Source organism: Botryllus schlosseri, chromosome 12 (genome assembly GCF_051294905.1).
Source record: "Botryllus schlosseri isolate E-star chromosome 12, Bs_hap1, whole genome shotgun sequence".
Lineage (NCBI taxonomy): Eukaryota > Metazoa > Chordata > Ascidiacea > Stolidobranchia > Styelidae > Botryllus > Botryllus schlosseri.
Genome location: NC_137247.1, coordinates 13,445,227 through 13,465,505, shown reverse-complemented (window position 1 = coordinate 13,465,505; position 20,279 = coordinate 13,445,227). Strand labels below are relative to the sequence as shown.

The window sequence follows — 20,279 nt, the reverse complement described above, 5'->3', positions numbered from 1 at the left end:
GGTCACATAATCGACAAGGACGGCAAACGCCCGTCTCACAAATCTGTTGAAGCAATCAAACAGTTGCCTAAACCTCAGAATGTTCGCCAGCTACAGGCATTCCTGGGCAAAGTCAATTATTACCGCGCGTTTATTCCTAATTTCACGAATAAAGCCGCTGCCTTGTACCGTCAAAAAGACGCGAAATTCATTTGGAATACGGACTGTGACGCAGCTTTTCGCATTCTCAAAAACGACGTAATCAACGCTACGCAGTTAGCTCATTATGATGTGAACAAGCAGCTCATTTTGTCAACTGATGCTTCTCAATTCGGAATCGGTGCTGTCCTCTCAATCGAGCACAATGGCGAAGAGAGACCGAAAACACGCATCGAAAACACTTTTCGGATTCGCAAAAATCCTACTCTCAAATCGAGAAGGAAGCTTTGTCAATCATTTACGGAGTCACTAAATTTCGTCAATTCTTGTATGGTAGAAAATTTACGCTCGTAACGGACCACAAACCGCTTTTAGCTATTTTCTCGCCAGACAAGAAAATTCCCGTGATTACAGCGCAACGCTTACAGCGATGGGCACTAACGCTCATGGCTTACCAATACGATATTCGCTATAAACCGACTAATCAGCACGCCGACGGTTTATCTCGCCTACCAAAGGGTCCAGACCCTGAGTTTGACGAACTGGAAATTCGTGAAAACGCGGAGATCGTTCACGCTATTAATATGGCATTCGATGGCTTACCGTTAACTCGCAATGAAATTCGCGACGCGACGCTGAAGGACAAAACCATGAAACTAGTAAAATTATCTGTCACTCATGGTAATTGGAATCCAAAGACGCACATTGATGATTTTTCTTGGTTTTCGACTCGCAAACATTCGCTTTCTCTGCACTAAGACATAGTCATGCTCAATATTGATGGTTTTCAGCGCGTAGTAATTCCGCAGTCACTTCGCTCGCGAGTCTTATCATTGTTGCACGAAGGACATTGGGGTATCGCGAAAATGAAGCAGATGGCTCGACGTTACATCGCATGGCCTTCCATTAATCGCGACATTGAAAATCTCGTGAAGAGTTGCGACGCATGCCGTAAGGTAATGAAAGCGCCTGATCGTCAGTATCGCGAATGGCCAAAAACTTCTGAAAGCTTTGAACGAATTCACTTGGATTTCGCAGGTCCAATAAACAATAAAATGTTTCTTGTCATCGTCGATGCGCATTCGAAATATCCTTTCTCGTTGAAGTAATGAATGTCGGTTCTACCACAACCTTGTGTGTGGTCAACGCTTTGAGGGAAGTCTTCTCTATCGAAGGCTTGCCCATAACAGTTGTCACGGATTCGTTATCGTCAAATCGAAAAGTATTAAAAAGAGCAACCAATGTTTGCAACCCCAATGCATTGTTTGGTGGCACGGGAGGTATTATGGCTGTTGAGACACTTCTCAAATATGTAGTTGCAGTTGAATAATAACATAACCATGTGTAATGATAACATGTATCACATAGATATTTTAGCGATTTTGGTGCCTAACCCCTTCTATTACCCCACTTGATCTTAGCTCGAACGGACCTGACCACAACCAAAATCAAAAAACAATGGCAGCTACACGCATTTACCAGTTACAATTCATTCAGGGACATCTTCTGATCAGTGCAAGGTTCGGTATCACTCAAAATCTAGCATCAGTGTGTGGATAGTACGGCGGAATTATGACATTTCAAATCGAAAGGCCTAATTAGGATTATTTCCATTGTTGAAACTGGAAGTTTTAGCACAAATTAAACTCATTCCGAGTTCAAGAAAATCATTTCCCTCAGGCGGCTTCGCGCCTCCCCTCAGATGCTTCCACGACCCCCACCCCCAGTTTGAGAATGAATTTAGGATGGCCATTGGCCATGCAGATCAACCTGGATGAAAAGTCAGTGACGCCGACCTTGGTTGTCATGCCAAAGGTGAAAGCAGGGTTTTAATCACTCGAGTCACGATTCTTTATGACTCCACTTGACTCGAGTCATTTTCTAAAAATACGTATCTGTGAATTGACTCGACTTCTCGAGTCATTGCGCATGACTCGAACCAAGTCATATGACTCGAGACTCAGACGGCCAAGACCAACCTTTTATGGTAATTTCGAAGAAAAGTAAAGTAACCAAACTATTCGGATTTTGTCTAATAGTACTTGCACTTGAAAATGCAACCAGAAGCTGCTAAAAGTGAGGAAAACTAGAAATGCGAACCATTCGATATCACCAAACAGAGTTATAAAAAATGGGATTTAACATGGCTTTAACTGGAAACCGAGCATTATCAACACAATGACTTGGACTCGGACTCGAGCCATAATACCATGACTCGGACTCAACCCTCTGCTCACTGACTTGGACTCGGACTTGACTCGGTGGTGCATTGAAAATGAATCGACTTGACTCGAGTCAAAACTATAAAATTGAGATTGACTTGTGACTCGGAGCCTTATGAGTTGGTTACAACCCTGGGTAAAAGCGCTGCCATCGCTAAGAAAATGTCCTAAGGTTTAGGAGTAAAACATTCACATTGACTCATTGAAGTTGTTCAACCGACTGATCATGTTCACCCAGCGGGATGTGGATGTTGCGACAAGCTTACAGTATGAGTTCACTCCTCCCCCGCTGTCCCTGTTCAGCAACAAAAATCAGAAGATGAACAATTCTACCAAGGCAAAATGTTCGAATACAACCTTGTAGGCCTTAACTGAACCACTTGATTTGACTAATCAACCATGCTGGACCCTCATAATTGATGGTGGATGGCTTCTGTACATGGTGAAGTGGGGTCAACGTCAGACAGGTAATTACCAATAATTACCCGAGCTACATGCAGTATCTGGGCCGTTGCTTTCAGAATGTCATTGTGGTCTTTGATGCAGTGTTGGGATCAAGTCACTACCTTCGAGTCACGAGTCATTTCGAGTCATTGCACATTTTGACTCGAGTCAAGTCAAGTCAATCGATTTTCAAAGGTGACTCGAGTCAAGTCAAGTCACTCGATTTTTGGAGGTGACTCGAGTCAAGTCGAGTCGAGTCAAGTCAAGTCACGAGTCAAGTCACAATTCAAGTCAAGTTGCCTTTTCGAAGTATGAGGCATGATTAAGTCATTGCATTTTGCTAGCTGTCTGAAATACAGGTTGAGTGGTCATCGATTTTGAACCGATGAACGAATATAAAGTTAAATATATACGCAAGAAGGCACTGTATCGCTCACATATAAGTAGAGGACTGCTAAACCTCTGTTTATAGTTACCAGCCCAGATCGAGAATAGATACGAATTGATAAGATGAAATACATTACGCATTCATAAATGGATATGATACAATTCGAACCTGAGAGAGAGAGAGAGAGAGATTTATTTCTTCGTCAACCGGAATAAACAGAATACTCATAACAAAACAAAAACAAAAAACACAGTAATAACAGCAATAACAGCAACACATACACAGTAATAATAGTGCGTAACTGGCTCTGTAACGGTATAGACGGGTGCCGGCGATATGATCATTACGATCTTCATGTCAAGCCGGAACCTAGGAGATTAGAAACAAGTTTATAGAATAGATACACTCATGCTTACTAGTTATGGTGGTGTGTAAAGAAAAAACAAAAATAGAAAAGCAACAACGAAGTACACAGTGGATGCCTTGATGCAATAGTACATGGGGAATACATCCAATGGCGATTAGTACTTACTGAGAAGTAAGTCAAGGAATTCTGCCTTGAATGACGGAAAACTCATACTTTTCAGTCGCGGGGGCAATTTATTCCACACATCGATTCCAGCACGCTTCAAGGGAGGAAAAGCATTGTCGGAATTAGACATAAATAGGTTGGAAGAGCTCTTAGATCGAGTACCGTGGTTGTGTATATGCATGCAATATTCAAAGTAGTTTACAAGTGAATTTGGAACTTCTTGTTTGTTAAACTTATACATGAACTTAGCTAATTCAAAAATATATATGTCTTCAACTTTAAGAATGCGAAGTTTCTTATAATACGGAGATAAGCGATGATAGATGGTCAATCCAGCAATGGCCCGAATGGCTTTATTCTGCAGTACTTGCAATGCTTTCAAAATAGTTTGGGTTGCAGATCCCCACATAATAATACCATATTGCAAATGGCAGTGAACAATGGAGAAATAAAGACTTCTGAGCATAGGCCTAGGAACAATTCTATTTAGTCGCCACAAGACACCAGTATTGCGAGAGATCTTGGACGAAACATGACTTGTATGGGTATTCCAACTGAGGTCATGGTCAATAAAAATTCCTAGATATTTCATTGATTTGCAAAAGCACATCGCTTGACCAGTCATAATTAATTTGGGATTAGTATTGGAGAGTTCTGTTCTCCTTTTTTCTTTGCCTATTGGTAATACTTGGCTCTTGCTAGCATTAATCGACAATTTGTTACATGTGAGCCAGTTGCTTATAAGTTCAAGTTGGTTGTTAGTTGGGCCAATGATCGAGGACTATAAACTATATTCGAATTCAGTTTCAATAAAACAATAGGTTTGGTTAAGGTACGGACAGAGACCAGAATTTTTTTTACTATACTAGTTTACGATAACGGATAACGTAAGCTGTATGCTTCGATCACTTCGTTTGCGGTCAATTTATTTGTGAGAGAACAAGGGAGGGTCAGTAAAACGCACGATCATTAAATGATTGGTCGCTCTCACGGGTTACACCAGCGTTTGGCGAACAGTTCGAACATATGCAAGATACAGTTATTTTGATCGACACCGACTACTTGATGACTTGAAATTGACTCGTGAATTTTGCTCCGAGTCACGAGTCAATCCACATTTCTGCTACGCCGAGTCAAGTCAAGTCAAGTCATTTTAGCAAAGTGACTCGAGTCAAGTCAAGTCATACGAAAAAGGTGACTCGAGTCCGACTCGAGTCAAGTCATGACTCGAGTCATCCCAACACTGCTGATGGTTAGAGCAGTTCACCAAAACATACAACATGTTCTCAAGGAAGACAGCGACAGGAGTGATAAAACCAGAAAAAAAACTCTAACAGAGGGTGCAGCTTCATAACGTTCGATCCGCGAGTACCTGCAGACCCGGGATTTGATTCGTTTACAGAACTTGTCTCCGAACCCCAGCGATTACGGATGGTCAATAGGCGTGCATAGATATGAGCCTGATTGCAAAGATTGAAACAACCGAATATACAGCTGCAAGAAGAATGAGGTCACGTGCATTTCAGCCTGTGGAGTATGTAAAGACCCTATAATGCAATAATTGCAGTTACGATGATGTTGAGTCCGAAGAAGGCATAGGCAATGGCTGTTGAAATGTCTGATATTGTGCATGTGAAATAGGCTACCTCTTCAGTGAACATAGCTATGCAAAATAAAGACGATTTTGTGCATGAATATAAAAGTGGGTGTGGCGTTTTTCACGAAGCAGAGCCTGTAGTGAATTATAAGTGTTAACAACCAATTGAGAATCATGGAAAACCATTATTAAACACATCCTAAGTTACTTATCGGCGATAAAGATTTTTTATTTTATTTATTTATTTATTTTTTAATTCGTCAAATTCACAAAGCAGAGCCTGTAGTGAATTATAAGTGTTAACATTAGGGATGGTGTGAACCTCTGAAAGGTTCGGGTTCGTGTGAACGCGAACCTTTTTGAAGGTTCTGTGTGAACGCGAACCTGAACCTCGTGACGTCACGTGACGTCATATTGCTAATTCCAACCCTACATTTCAGTGAAGTGATAGCCTTGCAATACCTAGCGACGATTCAGGCCACATAATGCCACAATGCTGAAATACCTATTGATGTTTTAAACGTCTACATATGTATCAACTGGGGCAATCAATTGATATAATCATCCCAGAAAATCAATATCTTGCGTCGCTTTGCCACTATTTCGACGAGAACTTGCAAGGGAATATAAGCTTACGCCTTAACGGTCAAGGTCAGACCGGACTATGTATTCGGCGTCCCGAGTATTGCCAAGTTGATTTTGAGCGGAGTGTAAAACGGGTATCCCTACTTGCTACCGATATTACTCCTTTAACAATTTATACAGCAGTAGCCAACACCCCAATCCACGGAGTTGGTTTTTATGATACAATAAATATATGAAATCGAGATTGACCCCCTACGCCTGCTAGATTTTTTACATCATACAACGATAACAATTTCATTGATTGGTTGGATACGAGTCATTCGCTGACTACCCACATGTAGTGTTTCGCTCTTGATGTTGTGTGATTGCGGTTCAAGCTCACAGCAGAGATGAGTCACTAAATATTGGCAAACGGAAAGCTGGATATTTCGAGCAAACAATTGTAACAAAGCAAGTAAAATGCTCGTCAAGGTGCATGCTCATTTAGTGTTGATTTTTATGCTGCCAGCACCATATATATACCGGGCCCGCAGTTGAAATGCAATAAATTTCAACCAAATATGCTATAATGAAGTGAAAATTGTAATATATGAAAAAGGTTCACAATGCAAAACCTACCAAGGTTCGTTTGTGAACGTGAATCTCTAAATATCTGAGGTTCACACACAGAACGCGAACGTGAACCTCACGTTCACACCATCCCTATTAACAATCAATTGAGAATCACGGAAAACCATTATTAAACACGTCCTAAGTTACTTATGGGCGATAAAGATTTTTTAATTTTTTTTTAATTCGTCAAATTTACCAGCTTTTTTGGGGGGTTTCCCACAAGAGTTGAACTTCAACATTTTAACACATGTTATTACACACCTTAACAAACATATTGGTGAAGAAATTGTTTGGTAACAATATAGTTCACAGATTTTCATAAGTTTCCCTTACTAATTGTGTGTGACTTGTTCAGATAAAAATAATAACCCAACAATGTTATGTTATGCGCAATTGTCGCATGCGGAAGTGTCGTGATGCTCAAGTGCCGCATGCCAAACTGTCACCATGCTTATGTGGCCCCGCTCTTGTGTAACCATGCTCATATGTAAACATTGTCAAGTGAGCCCATGTGGATGTGTCCCCATGTTGATGTGTCTCCATGCTCATATGTCCCAATGCCGATGTGTCACCATGCCGATATATCCCCACGCTAATGTGTCCCCATGCTCAGGTGTCCCCATGCTGTTATGGCACCATGTCGAAATATCCCCACGCTAATGTGTCGTCATGCTAATGTGTCCCCACGCTCATGTGTCCCCATGTTGTTGTGTCGTATGCTGAGCAGTCATTTTTCATTTTGTCGCCTGCTCAAATGTCGGGCAACCACCAAATGCATCGGAAAAGTGTCAGATTATCAATAAACGTAGTACGAGATGTCAAGGGCATGTCAACATGGAGAAATCGGTGTCGGAGATATGTCATATCATACATGATACACCCACCTCGCAAGGGTTAATCGGGTGGTAATTGTCAGTAGTCTCATGCAACATGTTTTTGGAAAGTATATTTGCACAATTATGGCATAATTCACAACTTGAAAAAAATATTTTAAACACCTTTGGAAAACACTCTTTAAAACATGTTTTAAGCAAAGTGTTTTAAGATACCGTTTGTTTTAAATGCAACCCTACCTGTTGGCCGTCGTAACTCCACGATTCGTTCCAGGAGTGTTCACTATGTGACGTGTTGTGATTTATTTTTCATATATAAATACGACATGGTCTACCAACCGGCTAGCCAACTAAAAAGGTCAACACGCAGCTCCTACCTAATTATTCCACATTATGGTGCTAGTTTGAGTTGATACTGGGAAAATTTGCGTCGATATCGCCCCATACCACCAATGCACTTTTGCAACCGATCGAAAGAGCCTCGCAACTGGGAATGACTTCGCCACCTACCGGCTGATTACGATCGCTGTGCTGAACACCTGAATTGCTAACTCAGCAGTTTAGACGTGTTTCCCAGTACAGACTTATTATGAATTGTATTAACAGCCATTCCATGGGAACATTATCGGCATTATGTATCATCGCACACAGTTTCAGGTGTTTTATCAATAACGAATTCCGCTTCCTCATCGTTGCATTTATTCCCGCGAATCTTCTGCAATCTTTCTGATCCGTTTACACGGGGCCTTGGATCCTCAAAATGCATCAAAAACTATAACAATCGTCAATTCCAATACGCAACATCCGTTGCTTCGTATTTAAACATATACAAAATGTATTTTTTTCGACGTAGACGTATCATTACATGCACGTGCCTCCTTCCGCTAGTTAGGCTATTCCCGTGGGTTTTATTTTTGACGAGAAGTCTTACATTGTTATGGAGGACCTTTATGTATGATCAATAGCAGAGGTGATCAAAGTATTCAGCATTGCTACTAAAGTAGAAGTAATGTCGCAGATATCTACTCAACTACCAGTAGAATATTAGTAACACTTCCAACGGATGTCATTACTACTTCAAGTAGAAGAATATAATTAACGGCCTGAAACATACTTGAGTAAGTCCGTTTGAAGGAGATTTTGTCGAGCCTCGCCTAGTCTAATGGACCTAGTCAAATGGACCTTTGAAAATGCAAGATACATTTTCGAAAATATATACTGTAATTCCAATACCCTGATGTCGTGGCGCGTAGTGTGGAACAGCATCTCGCCGGCTATCCGACAGTCATCGAGCATGTACACATTCAAATCGAAATACAAGCAATTCTAGTCTTAATTCAATATTACCGGACCACAATTTATATTATATCGACCTCGCCTATACCGTCGCATGCAGCATTCATTTTTGTCGCTCACGTTTATGTTAATATCCTTTCTTTTATCCAGTGTGCATGCCTCTTATTGCATGCTGTAGGCCAAGATGGGTGTCTGACTAGAAGACTACTCCAAGTCGTTTCGGCACCTTCCTATCTTTTCATTATATCGCAATCGTGTGGTGTATAGATTTGATAAAAAAATATTATTAAAAATGATGATGATTATGGACAATTTGCCCGATTGTTATGATAATTTCATTGGTAAAAAATTTATGCAAACCAAACCTATCCTAAAACTATACTTTGTGCCTTACCAAATCTAGAGCTTGAAAATGAAATAGTTCGCTTCAAATCTCGTTGATGACCATACCTCTCCATATAACCAATATTTTCGTCAAGTGATGTGTCATGCGAGCTTAGCACTGCGGTAACGGTTTGCAAAATCTTTGCGCGATTAAAATTCAACAAAATACCGTTATCCAACTTCACTTACTTCCTCGTTGTTTTCCGGTACGCATGTACCTGATTCAAGTTCGCGGAATCCCTCAGCACATTCGAAATCAGTTCTAGTGCAGGGACAACTCTCCTCAACAGCAGTTCGATTAAAGTCAACACCGTTGTAGCAAGGGACGCTGTTAAACTGAACAAACGAATGCTCAAATACATTTTGTCACCACATCATCATTATACGTACGATAAGTCTTCTTTGGAAAGAAAATTTGGAACCACTCAAGCATTGCAATCCAATTTCGTCTTCGAGGGACCAAGAAACATAATCTCTCTTCTCGCAATGTCGTCCCTTAAAAGCCGCCTCTAAATCGACCTGGGAAACGTTATGGGAAATGAGTAATAGTGAGGTCTATACATATAAGGATTTTCCACAGTAGCCTATCTGTATAATCAGCACCGTAACTGCCGCACCCCAAACCCCCCAATTGGGGGGGTGAGCTCGAAGGGGGCCCAAAATTATTTCGTGAATTAGCATAAATCACAGAGTATTTTTTGAAAATTTATGCAATTTTTTCAAAATGTTTTCGCGCTGCGCGCGAATCCAAGTTGCCATTTTTCTATATTATTGGGTATTGGGCCATTACCGAGCCACGACCCACCAAGACATACAATCAAGTTTTAGGCCATATAACACGCGTCTCCAAAAAGTGTGCCAAAACGATCGGCAGCGAGAAAAGCTTGGCCGAAAAGGTCTATGCCCTTATGCAGACCGAAGACTTCGTTATATAGGCTATACAAAATACATATAGGTTTAATTGTCCATAGGCGCCTAAATGACTGGCGCTAATGTTCCTGTCTTTGCAATCTGAACCTCACAAGACAAATACCATCCCGCTGGGAAAATTTTTATGCCAGTGAAGAAATACCAATTTGAAATCGTGTGCGTCTCTTAGTTTAGAAGCCTACGTTTGGGCGATTCTATATTTTTTATATAGCAGACTGGAAGTCACGAAATAACATGTAACGAAGTCATATCAACGGGTCCGCCCGCCCGAAGATGTTTAATCATTATTTACGGGCCCTCCCGTTTTCAAGACACTTCACTCAGCTCTACCGGTAAATCTGATTACGTGAGTAGAGAGGACAATAATTTGATAGCATAATCTATATGCAATCGCCGATCTGATTGACCGATTTTATCATAAATTATCGAAAATTTTCGCGCTTCGCGCTGGCTCACAATACAGTACAGATAATTTCGTGACAAACGCGAACAACGTGATGGGGGCCTGACGAGGTGCTGTTTCGTTCCTGCCAACGGGTATACGCCCGAAGATGTTTAATTATTATTGAGTGGTCCTACCTTTTCAAACACACCTCACTCAGCTCTACCGGCAAATCTGATTATGTGAGCAGAGCGCAATTCCCGATCATACTGACCGATGGAATCATGAATTCCAGAAATTTTCCGCGCTTAGCGCGCTTACCCGACAAAAGCTGATTCACTAAACAAACTCCCAGTTAATATGATGAATAGCGGTAAACAGTGTATCGCCAAAGGGGGGTCTGGGGGGCGAAGCCCCCCAGAAGTTCGTTCTATAACCCTAAGGGGGGCCCAAGACCAAAGTTTGGGGGGGGGCTGACGAAGTGCTGTTACGGCCCTATGTATAATAGTAGTGGCGAACACTTCGACTGCGTGGTCGAAATTCGGTGGCCACGGCGAATCTGTGTTGGATTTCTGAACGAACAACGAACCCTGCCCCCTAGAAGCAGGTTGGTCACCATATGGAGGCCGTGACAGGCGTCGTGAATGGGCTGACAAAATGCTGTTAGGTAGGGCCCTGTTAGTCGTGAAAAATATTCGGATCAGAAGAGATTTTGATCATAAATGAAAATTACAGGAATATTACATTCAATCACTGTTCTTCCTACCCATGAATACCCTAATATTAATACAACCTCTTATAGCGTACCTTTATAAGAATCCAGTTTCGCTCCGAGTTGGTGACACCAAATATCGTGAATATGGGGGTAGTCTCACCCGGCTCTGTGTGCAAGCCATATACTGTGATCGGTTCATCGTGAAAATAAACTCTATGCCATGAATAACCTTGTAAAATGAGTGATATACGAGATTATACTATTATCGCGATGTATATGCAGGCTTCCGTGGCGCTCATATAGGCCTATACTAATAGTGACCTTCATTCAAAGTGTAAAATAACTCATTCGTCCTCGTAGACTTCCGGACAAATCCAAGTATTCCGCCATGGTCTGCCCATCCATAGTACCATTTGCCGGATACGATCTACAAATGCAACAATTAAAGTGGACGTCAAATATATGAACAAGATGTAGGGATTGTAGGCCCATGAACTAAGACAGGAATTTTAACAACGAGCTCTTATCTTTGACTAAAAGTATCCGCCCCATCTCCAGGTTTTTTTAAGGGGGGGGCGTATTCTCAGTACTCAGTGTGGGAGCATATCGCTTAAAAGGATATCTATTGTTCTATACATCCTGGTGTATTATGTTTAATGTCACCCCGCTGCATATTATAACTAGGGTTGCATTTAAAACAAAAATCAATTTAAAACAAACAAGGCCCTTGTTTAAAACATGAATTTTTTTAAGCCATAACGTCACAAATATTCAATTGTGACGTCATTGGGGATTGGCATTTACAATTTAAAATATAGGGTAAATATAGCTACTTTGACAAAATATCTTTGCTATTGTTGTTGAGCCGACTATTTTGAGGCTTCGAACCATCCCATATCGATATATGTCTGCTATATACGGTGGTAATTATCCGTAGGCTCATACAACATGTTTTTTGGAAAGTATTTTCACCATTATGACATAATTTTACAACTAAAAAACACAATTTTTTTAAAAGAATTTTGTTTAAAACACTGTTTAAAACATGTTTTAAACAAAGTATTTTAAAACATCGTTTGTTTTAAATGCTACCCTAATTATAACAAATGTTCCTATAGTTTCCGATACTTTTCTAGAGCTATCCATCTCGCGTTTCGGTCATGTGATTTCGCCGTAGTAATGCATGGATTTTTTGATTTGGACATTGTGGTGATCACTATCGTCGCTTTACTTTCTTGTAATTCTCGTTTAATTGGTTGGTTGAATGTCTGAACGTTCTATGCTGCAGGCCGACGTATATAAACCCACGCGAATATCTTCATTGTTTGTCTTAGCTAATAAAAGCCTTGCATGTAAAGAGGTCGGCGTATATTAGGACTATACTTCATAGCATACATGAAGTGACGACATGCGATTGACTTGCAGAAGTGATCAAAGTAGTCGGCATTGCTACTCAAGTAGGAGTATAAGACTATAGTGAATTTCTACTCCATTCTAAGTACTACTTCAAATCGATGTAGGAAGTGCGAAGTCTCGGAAGGACTCAAGTCAGTGATGCGACAGGTGGATTCGGTCGAGGCGTCACGCGTCACACAGGCCTATTTAGCAGTCGCTTATAGTTAGTTGATATACATGGCTGGATCATCGCGACTAACACAAAATGACGAGTCATAATGCAAATATCAGGTGCACTTTTCAAAACAAATATACAGTTCAGTACCCAGAATGAGAAAGGGGCATGCACTTTCGCTTGGTTGTCATGGAAATTTCATTGGAAATGGGATCCTAACCTATCTAATAACTACTTTTTTAATTTTCAAAGTCCAAAGTGTACAAAAGGAGTTCGTGTACCATCGTAAAATAGTATATTGAACGCTCGCCTATTTGAGATATCATTTCAGGCTGGTGACGTCATATTTTGTGATACGATTATTGATATACAATGTTCTTTCCAATTCTCTACTAGTTGCTGACGATTACCCCTGACGAGTGTCAGCCGAAAATATTCGGGTTCATTTCAATATGAATCTACCATTTAAAGTCCAAAGTGTGTAAAATGAAATCGTTTTGCGTCGAACAGCGTCCGTTACAAGTGGAAGCGCTCGGTGTGTAATGTGTATATTATTGCATACGAATTATTTCTTTCGGGCACAATTTCCCACTAAGGAATGGTAAGATAATGTAAAGTCAACATGCTAAATCATATACCTCTTTCCAATCCTTTCCTCCATTTGATGAAAAATAGATATTGTTTCTAAATTCCAATTTTTTTCCGAGATTTCCAGTAGCCAGGATATATCCAGGTGCCGAGCCCGCCGACTTCAAGGGATAGGTGTAAGATACATATTGCGATAATTTTTGAGCAAAGTGCAAAGAGCACGATAAGTCAGAGTACGAACAGCCGTCTGGAGCATTGCTATTAACCGAGGGCGGTGTTACAACCTTCCATGTTAAACCTTTATCAAATGTAATAACCGTTCTTATATTATTTGTTCTGTAGTTTTGAGTATACGGATGTATACTGATGACAGAAGCAATGTATATCCGTCGAAGTCCTTGTACCTTGTGAACATCAACAAATGCTTTGTCTGCCGTTATAGGAACGCTGACAAAATAAGTTCGATAAACATACGACATAGAATCAAAGCATAACTATTTGTGACGAGAATTAACTTACGTCGCAGTTGCTCCAATACCGTCCGGATTGTAGTAAGTGATATTTTCCAATGACAATACGAAATCCAAAGTATTGGGTTTAGATACGTACAAATGAGTTTTGCCAATTCCGTGACTGACTGCGACCATCATCTATCAAAGACGAGCTTACATGGTCAGGTACGATCTTATTATATCTTCAAGTCATTCATGTAAAATCGTTCCCCAAGCCCGACGAAAAAGCCCACATAACATTATCACCTGATTATCTGCCACATCAACTACGTAGAACTCCTCTATTGGCACCCTAGTTGAAAAATTAGCCTCTAGAAAGGCTGAATGTCGGTTTTGGGTTGCGAAAAGTGTTCTGCCTCCTGAAAATAATGATAGAATTCTACAAGATCTGGGATTGGCGGTATTGGAAAGACTTACCATTAAATTTTACTCGAACAGCAAAAAGGGAATTGTTTCTAATGAAGAATTGTTCTACATTCGAAATCAAGATGGTCTCGTCATTTGTGAAGAAATCATCGCTTTTTATCACGTTAAATTTCCCGGATCTTTTCATTTTTTCAGTGTACAAGGTGTACATGTTGTCGTAATCGTCTGGAAATAATATTTTAAAAAAGAACTTCATAGTATCATCGTGAACATTTTTGATTGATAGTTATGGAAACGTTCAGTTGTTTCAAAGGACATCGGGTTCGTCGCACATAACTATATAAGATATTATTCGACGTCATACGCAAGGAATTTGCTATGCGCAATGGTTCTCGTTATTTGGCGTATCGGTTATATCATGATGACGTAATGGAGCAACATTTCGCAATCATGACATTTTTCATGCGTGGTTTACAAACCAATCGGAAATGCGGCTTATTGGTCAAACCAGTCCACATATTCCAGTTTCGCCTATACTGTTTTTTAAGTAAAATTGACTAGAGCAGTGATTCTCGACATTTTCAGATTGATGGACCGGTAAAATTTCAAAACAAATATGCCAACTGGTGGCCAAACTTACCAATCAACTGCAAATGCAATAAAAATCAAACATTGGCCATCACTTCATTTTAATGAGAAATCATATACTAGAAGTCTTGAAAGAACTGCAACTATTAGCTAAACCCGTTTATGCCTCCAAATGTTGAACTGTCGAAGTTTATAGGATTTTGTTTAAAAAATCTTTTTAGCTTTCACATATAACTGGTCGAATCGAAGCCTAATTTTACACATTTTCGTTCAACACCTGCAGCATGACGATGACGACGTCCGCCAAATCCACAGTAAACCATAAACTTACGGTCCGATGCAGTCTTGTGATGTTTTGAAACGATGAAAATATTAATAAACCTGATTGACTGATTGATTGAAAATACGTTCCAAATTTTCAAGTCAATTTTGAACCACTGGATTAGAGTATACTTTCTTGATTAGCGTTAGAATGTACACATTGTACAGAAATACTTACGTTCTTCGGAATAGCCCCAGTATGCATTTTTTACTCTAGATTGAATCTTAACCCATGTGCGGCCGAAATCCCTTGTTAGATACAGTCGCTTCGAACGTTTTGCCGCGTCGTAGCCAATAATACATGAGGAATTTACAGGGTGAAACTCCAAGTAGCTCGGCTTGAATGGGCATTTTACAGTCTACGAAAGCAAAAGATAGTTGAAAGAATGAGTTGGCATAGGCCTATATAAGTTAGGCCTACCATCATTTTCAGACGCGTTCAGTAACGAAGAACTTCTACTTTGTCGAAATACTCAAGTAGGTTTTGTCTACATTCACTACTTCCTAAAGTGCCTGGGGTTTGAGTCTACTTCTACTTCTAACTATAGGCCTAGAATAGCCTACTTACTTTTTACGGGCTTGGAAATCGCCAATTCTACTTGCAGCCTACTTGAGTAGAAATTCACGGCGTTACTTCTATTTCTACTTGAGTTCCAACGACGACTACTTTGACAACTTCTGATCATTTCTCACTTTAGCTGTCATGCATGACAATACAATGAATTATTACGATGAAATGCAGATTCTCCCTCACACTTCGTCTCTAAAAAATGGCATTGAGTTAATCAATGTTTCCAATTTAAATCTATAGTCGCAAGAACCATGCAAGAGGTCTGTTGCCGAACCAGCTAAAATCAAAGAATACCTGGAATGAACGACCGCTATCACTCGTCGTGACAATCTTTCTGCCTCTGACATCGGCAAAGATATACTTCCCTCTGTCGGATTTGTGGTAGTAAAACTTTGTTATATTGTTGTCGAATGACATTTTCTAAAACAATGTGTCTTTCAGTTTTCATTATTAATTCCAAATGTCGATTATATGATACATAATATATGAAATATATTTATGCATAGGGATGACGGCACGAAATAATCACTGGTCTATACTCATCAAAACGATACAAAAGACTGATCGACGGTTTGTCTGATGATGAAATTGGGTTAAACGCACTTTTATCGCACTGCCGATCAAAATTTTATCACGGTCGAATGACTTGGTGCCGAATTATCGCGTAGGCCACGGATGTAGGAAACCTTCGGCAACATATTCATATTCATACAACAAGGGCCTATATCGCCGTAAATTGCTTGAATGCACCTAATTCAGGAAATAATACCTATCGGGGGTAATAAATTTACATTAATCTAAGCCTATACAAAGATTTGCAATTCAGACAGCATACGGAGTAGCCAGCCGGACTTCAATCCGTAAACTAACATGTATCATGTAACTTTTGCAACCTGCGTGACAGATCAAAGTCGCAAATCAAAGTTGATTTGTAATCACATACTAAAGCATATGGGTGTACCTGGAAAGTGGATCCATAATCCCAAGAGAAATACACATTGGATTCTGTAGCTATGTTTTTATCATCATACAGCATGGTCAGGACAGCAACAGTGGAGTTAATGTTATTTCTGCTCCACGAGATTGCCAGTTTTCTGATCAAAAAATTGAAGAATTAATATCAACTAAATTCGGATCATTGATGAGTAAAATATTGCGCACTGCGCAGACATGGAAATAGATTGCAAACTTACGACATTCTCGAAGAGCCATCCAAGACGACGCTACGTGTTTGGATCAGAGGATCCCACGCGGCGGATTCTATGCCACGTCTTCTTCGCGTATTTTTGTACGAATTCGACCGTTCCTGCTTGTATTTACCGGGGTTTTCGAAGGCACCATTCCAATATTTTGAGTACTGTGGTCCATCCCGGCTGTAAAAATGTTCTTTTTTTGGTGTCTGTGTATAAAACCACCACATTTTGATACCGTTGGGGCTGTAGGCCTACAGGAAATGCGGAAACTGTTAACGGCATAAACCCCAAATCAGTTATTCAAAGGCTATGGTGAGAGGATTTACTCAAGTAATTGGCTCCATGCATCACAAAACATAAACACACAAAAAGAGACTATACTGTAACTATATGGTCTAGGCATGCTTCCTTGGTTTTCCATGGTCCTCTAGTAAGCAAATCTACAAATATTGTATTTAATCTATTTTGTTACTTGCCTGACCTGGCTGTTTTCACTTGATCCCAAAGTAAAGGACCTCGATCAATTAAGAATTGCTGGTCTTCGTAGAAATAAGCTGGATTAAATTCCCCATCAAATGATGATTTCATAGACACGCATCGACTAGCAAATATCGCCAAAATGAACACCGCACATCTCCCCTTCACTCCAGACGACTCCATGGTCACTTCAAGAGGCCACAACCTAAGGAGATCGGCTGCTATATAACTATGCCGCGTTCTCTCGAAAAATGTATTTCAGTTTGCTTCTATACTTGATGCCGTAAACCTTACCAATGGTTATAGGCTGTCGAAGCGGTCACTATTGAAAATTTCCGTGCAAGCCGATAAAGCCGATGGGATACTGTAGCTGAATTATAGTGCTCCGAAAAAGTAGACATAATTCGTTACTAACCGGGGACCACCTCAGAGTATGTAGAGTCGCACTGCAACTTCTACAAATCATTCCAAAATGTTTATCTTGTTGACCATGCACTCGAAGCGAAAAGAGTGTGTATTCACACCCTAAAGGCAGTACAGGAAAAATAACCTATCTCAAAATTATACCGCGGTATAAATCAAAGACAGCATTTTAATCCAAATGATGCTTGACAAACTTGAATAAGCATAGTAGATGGAGTATACGAAGGAACCTATTAGGCACGTCGGGGAAAGGTATGCAGTATGCATGTATTTCACATCGGCACGTAGGATATCTATATATAAATGACGAAACAACGAGGAAACAATCACAACCGCCTCTTTCGGGAAGTAACCAAAAGAACTAATGTGTCACGACCAGATTTTCAAGGTCCCATATTACCCACGTTTGGTTCGCGATTAAGAAACACTTGGATATAGGCAGGCATTCATTCACTAATTCGTTTATCAATGTTTTCATCAATTCGAGACACCACAAGATATGTTACGTTGGTTATTCTATATAAATCTTATGCGTTGGACACTGTTATACGTACAGCGTACACTGTACTAGCCTACACACTGTACACAACAGTGACCAAATCTAGGAAAAAGATGAATGAATGCTAGTCAGCCCTCAAGATTACCGGACCACGACCTAGCATATCGATTTCACCTTCCGCCACATGCCATCTCATTTTTTCGCTTGCCTTTTATATTCTATGCTTTTCATTCAGTACGTCGCCTAGGCCCAGGTGGGTGTCTGATTTCAAAGACTACTCCAATAAGTCGTTTCGACACCTTCCTGTCTTTTCATTTTATTGCAGTTTTGTGATGTTTTGAAATGATGAAAATATTAATAAACCGATACTGATACTGATACTGGGCTATTGGCCTATGTTAGGAACATGTCAATCTCGACGTACTGTACAATGACAATGTACAATTTGTACTTGCTGGATAATCCCGCCTGTGCGAAAAATTATCGAGACGACAGATTTCGCATACCCGGAAAGGGTCGTTCACACTTTCATTTGTGTGCCTTGGAGTCTACTTTTAACAAAATACACCAGCCAAGGCTGTGTCAACAAAAAGAGTTCGTGTATCATCTAAAAATAGTACATTGAACGCTCTCGTATTCGACATTTCATGCTGGTGACGTCATATTTTGTGCTACGATTGTTGATATACGATATTCTTTTGAATTCTCTACTAGTTGCTGACGATTACCCCTGACGAGTGTCAGCCGAAAATATTCGGGTTCGTTTCAATATGAATATACTATTCAATTGTACATTGTATCAGTAGATAAGAGCGTCATGTAGCTAATGGTAGATTGAGTGTCATGAAAATGACGTCACAACGTCACTTCATGCTCATCAATTCAAGTTCATTCAATTCACACAGCAGTTCATGCTCATCGTCTGGAAGTGCCTGTCGAACAGCCAGATATAAATACCTGGCCGATTAGATTCAGTGCGAGTTGACAATGTAAACTTGGGCGATGACGGGATGTGTCAATTGTTCGGTTATATAATAATATCATCGGTAGCTTACAAGTTGTAATCGTACCGCTGATGTACTTTTATTCTATGATATACTGTAAAAGTTTGGGAAAAACTGCCGCGACCCGGGATTGAACCAGGGACCTTCAGATCTTCAGTCTGACGCTCTCCCGACTGAGCTATCGCGGCTCGACGGGCAAGTAAGCCATGAATCGTTACTCATTACTAGCACTAGCACAAGGATTCGACAATGCGTCTGGTTCATTTTAATACTATTGTTTCATCATTCCAAATCATCAGAGGACTGCGACAAAATTATTATGTTAATTCGAGTCGAGTGATAAGAGTCTATTTTTCGAGTACCGAAATAAAATTGCATCGGTTTCAATTTCGACAAATACCTCGTTATAATCGGCGGGAATTACCGTGCCGTTTCTGCAAGTGCTATCTTCCCACCGTTGAGGCTGTTGAACTTTTCTGACTTTACTTAGGCAACCAAAACAATGTAGCATGGTAGCAGTGTATATCGTATAACCAGGGCATGGTATGGTATGGTATGGTATGGTATGGAAGTATGGTATGGTATGGATTGATATTTTGGTATGGAATATGGAACAATGCAAGTATGGTATGGAAGATTTTAGTCTATGGTATGGAACGACATTTCCATACTTCCATACTTTGATGTTTTATACATTTTATCGTGAACTGTGCAAGCTTCATGAAGCGTACGTTGTTCGCTGTTCACGGAATACGATCGCTTTTGTTATGTGTGAACGTGAACTATTGAACGCTCTGTAGGAACAAATACACGCTTGTGCAACGCTTTTAGTAGCACTTGGAATGACATGATCTTGTGATGTAATAATGACAACAGTAATGCTGATCCTATATTCTATTGAGCTTAGACATGACGTCTCCGAGCATAGTCTATCATGTGACGCAATAATTGGTAAGGTAGGCTACTCCGACTAGAGGTCGACCGATTATCGGCATGGCCGATTATCGGCGCCGATATTTGGAACTTTCTCGAATATCGGTATCGGGCCGATACCGATACTATCGGCCAATCTAGGCCGATATCGCGACCGATATTTTACATCTAACTAC

At 40.3% G+C, this 20,279-nt stretch overlaps 1 protein-coding gene and 1 non-coding gene across 2 annotated transcripts; both read right to left on the bottom strand.

Moving 5' to 3' along the window:
- Positions 1-7,920: 7,920 nt before the first annotated feature.
- Positions 7,921-17,482, bottom strand: LOC145451841 (sortilin-related receptor-like). The gene is made up of 14 exons (XM_080330069.1): positions 17,249-17,482; positions 16,768-16,947; positions 16,536-16,668; positions 15,869-15,994; positions 15,182-15,362; positions 14,146-14,319; positions 13,975-14,087; positions 13,736-13,866; positions 13,267-13,663; positions 11,380-11,485; positions 11,151-11,287; positions 9,422-9,550; positions 9,221-9,367; positions 7,921-8,105 (listed from the first exon to the last, which is right to left on the bottom strand). Exons 1-14 carry the CDS (start codon positions 17,425-17,427, stop codon positions 7,983-7,985), a joined length of 2,256 nt encoding a protein of 751 aa, XP_080186195.1. The 5' UTR covers positions 17,428-17,482; the 3' UTR covers positions 7,921-7,982.
- A 1,803-nt stretch (positions 17,483-19,285) lies between these two features.
- On the bottom strand, positions 19,286-19,358 carry Trnaf-gaa (transfer RNA phenylalanine (anticodon GAA)). The gene has a single exon. It is a non-coding gene; the product is annotated as a tRNA-Phe (tRNA).
- Positions 19,359-20,279: the final 921 nt, after the last annotated feature.

What these genes read in the sequence shown, in the direction of transcription:
- LOC145451841 (XM_080330069.1), bottom strand. Translation starts at nt 17,427, where the DNA reads ATGGAGTCGTCTGGAGTGAAGGGGAGATGTGCGGTGTTCATTTTGGCG. An exon ending in TGTTCGAGTAAAATTTAATG is followed by an intron (nt 14,088 to 14,145) that starts GTAAGTCTTTCC and finishes CATTATTTTCAG; the next exon opens with GAGGCAGAACACTTTTCGCA. An exon ending in GAGGAAAGGATTGGAAAGAG is followed by an intron (nt 11,486 to 13,266) that starts GTATATGATTTA and finishes TTGCATTTGTAG; the next exon opens with ATCGTATCCGGCAAATGGTA.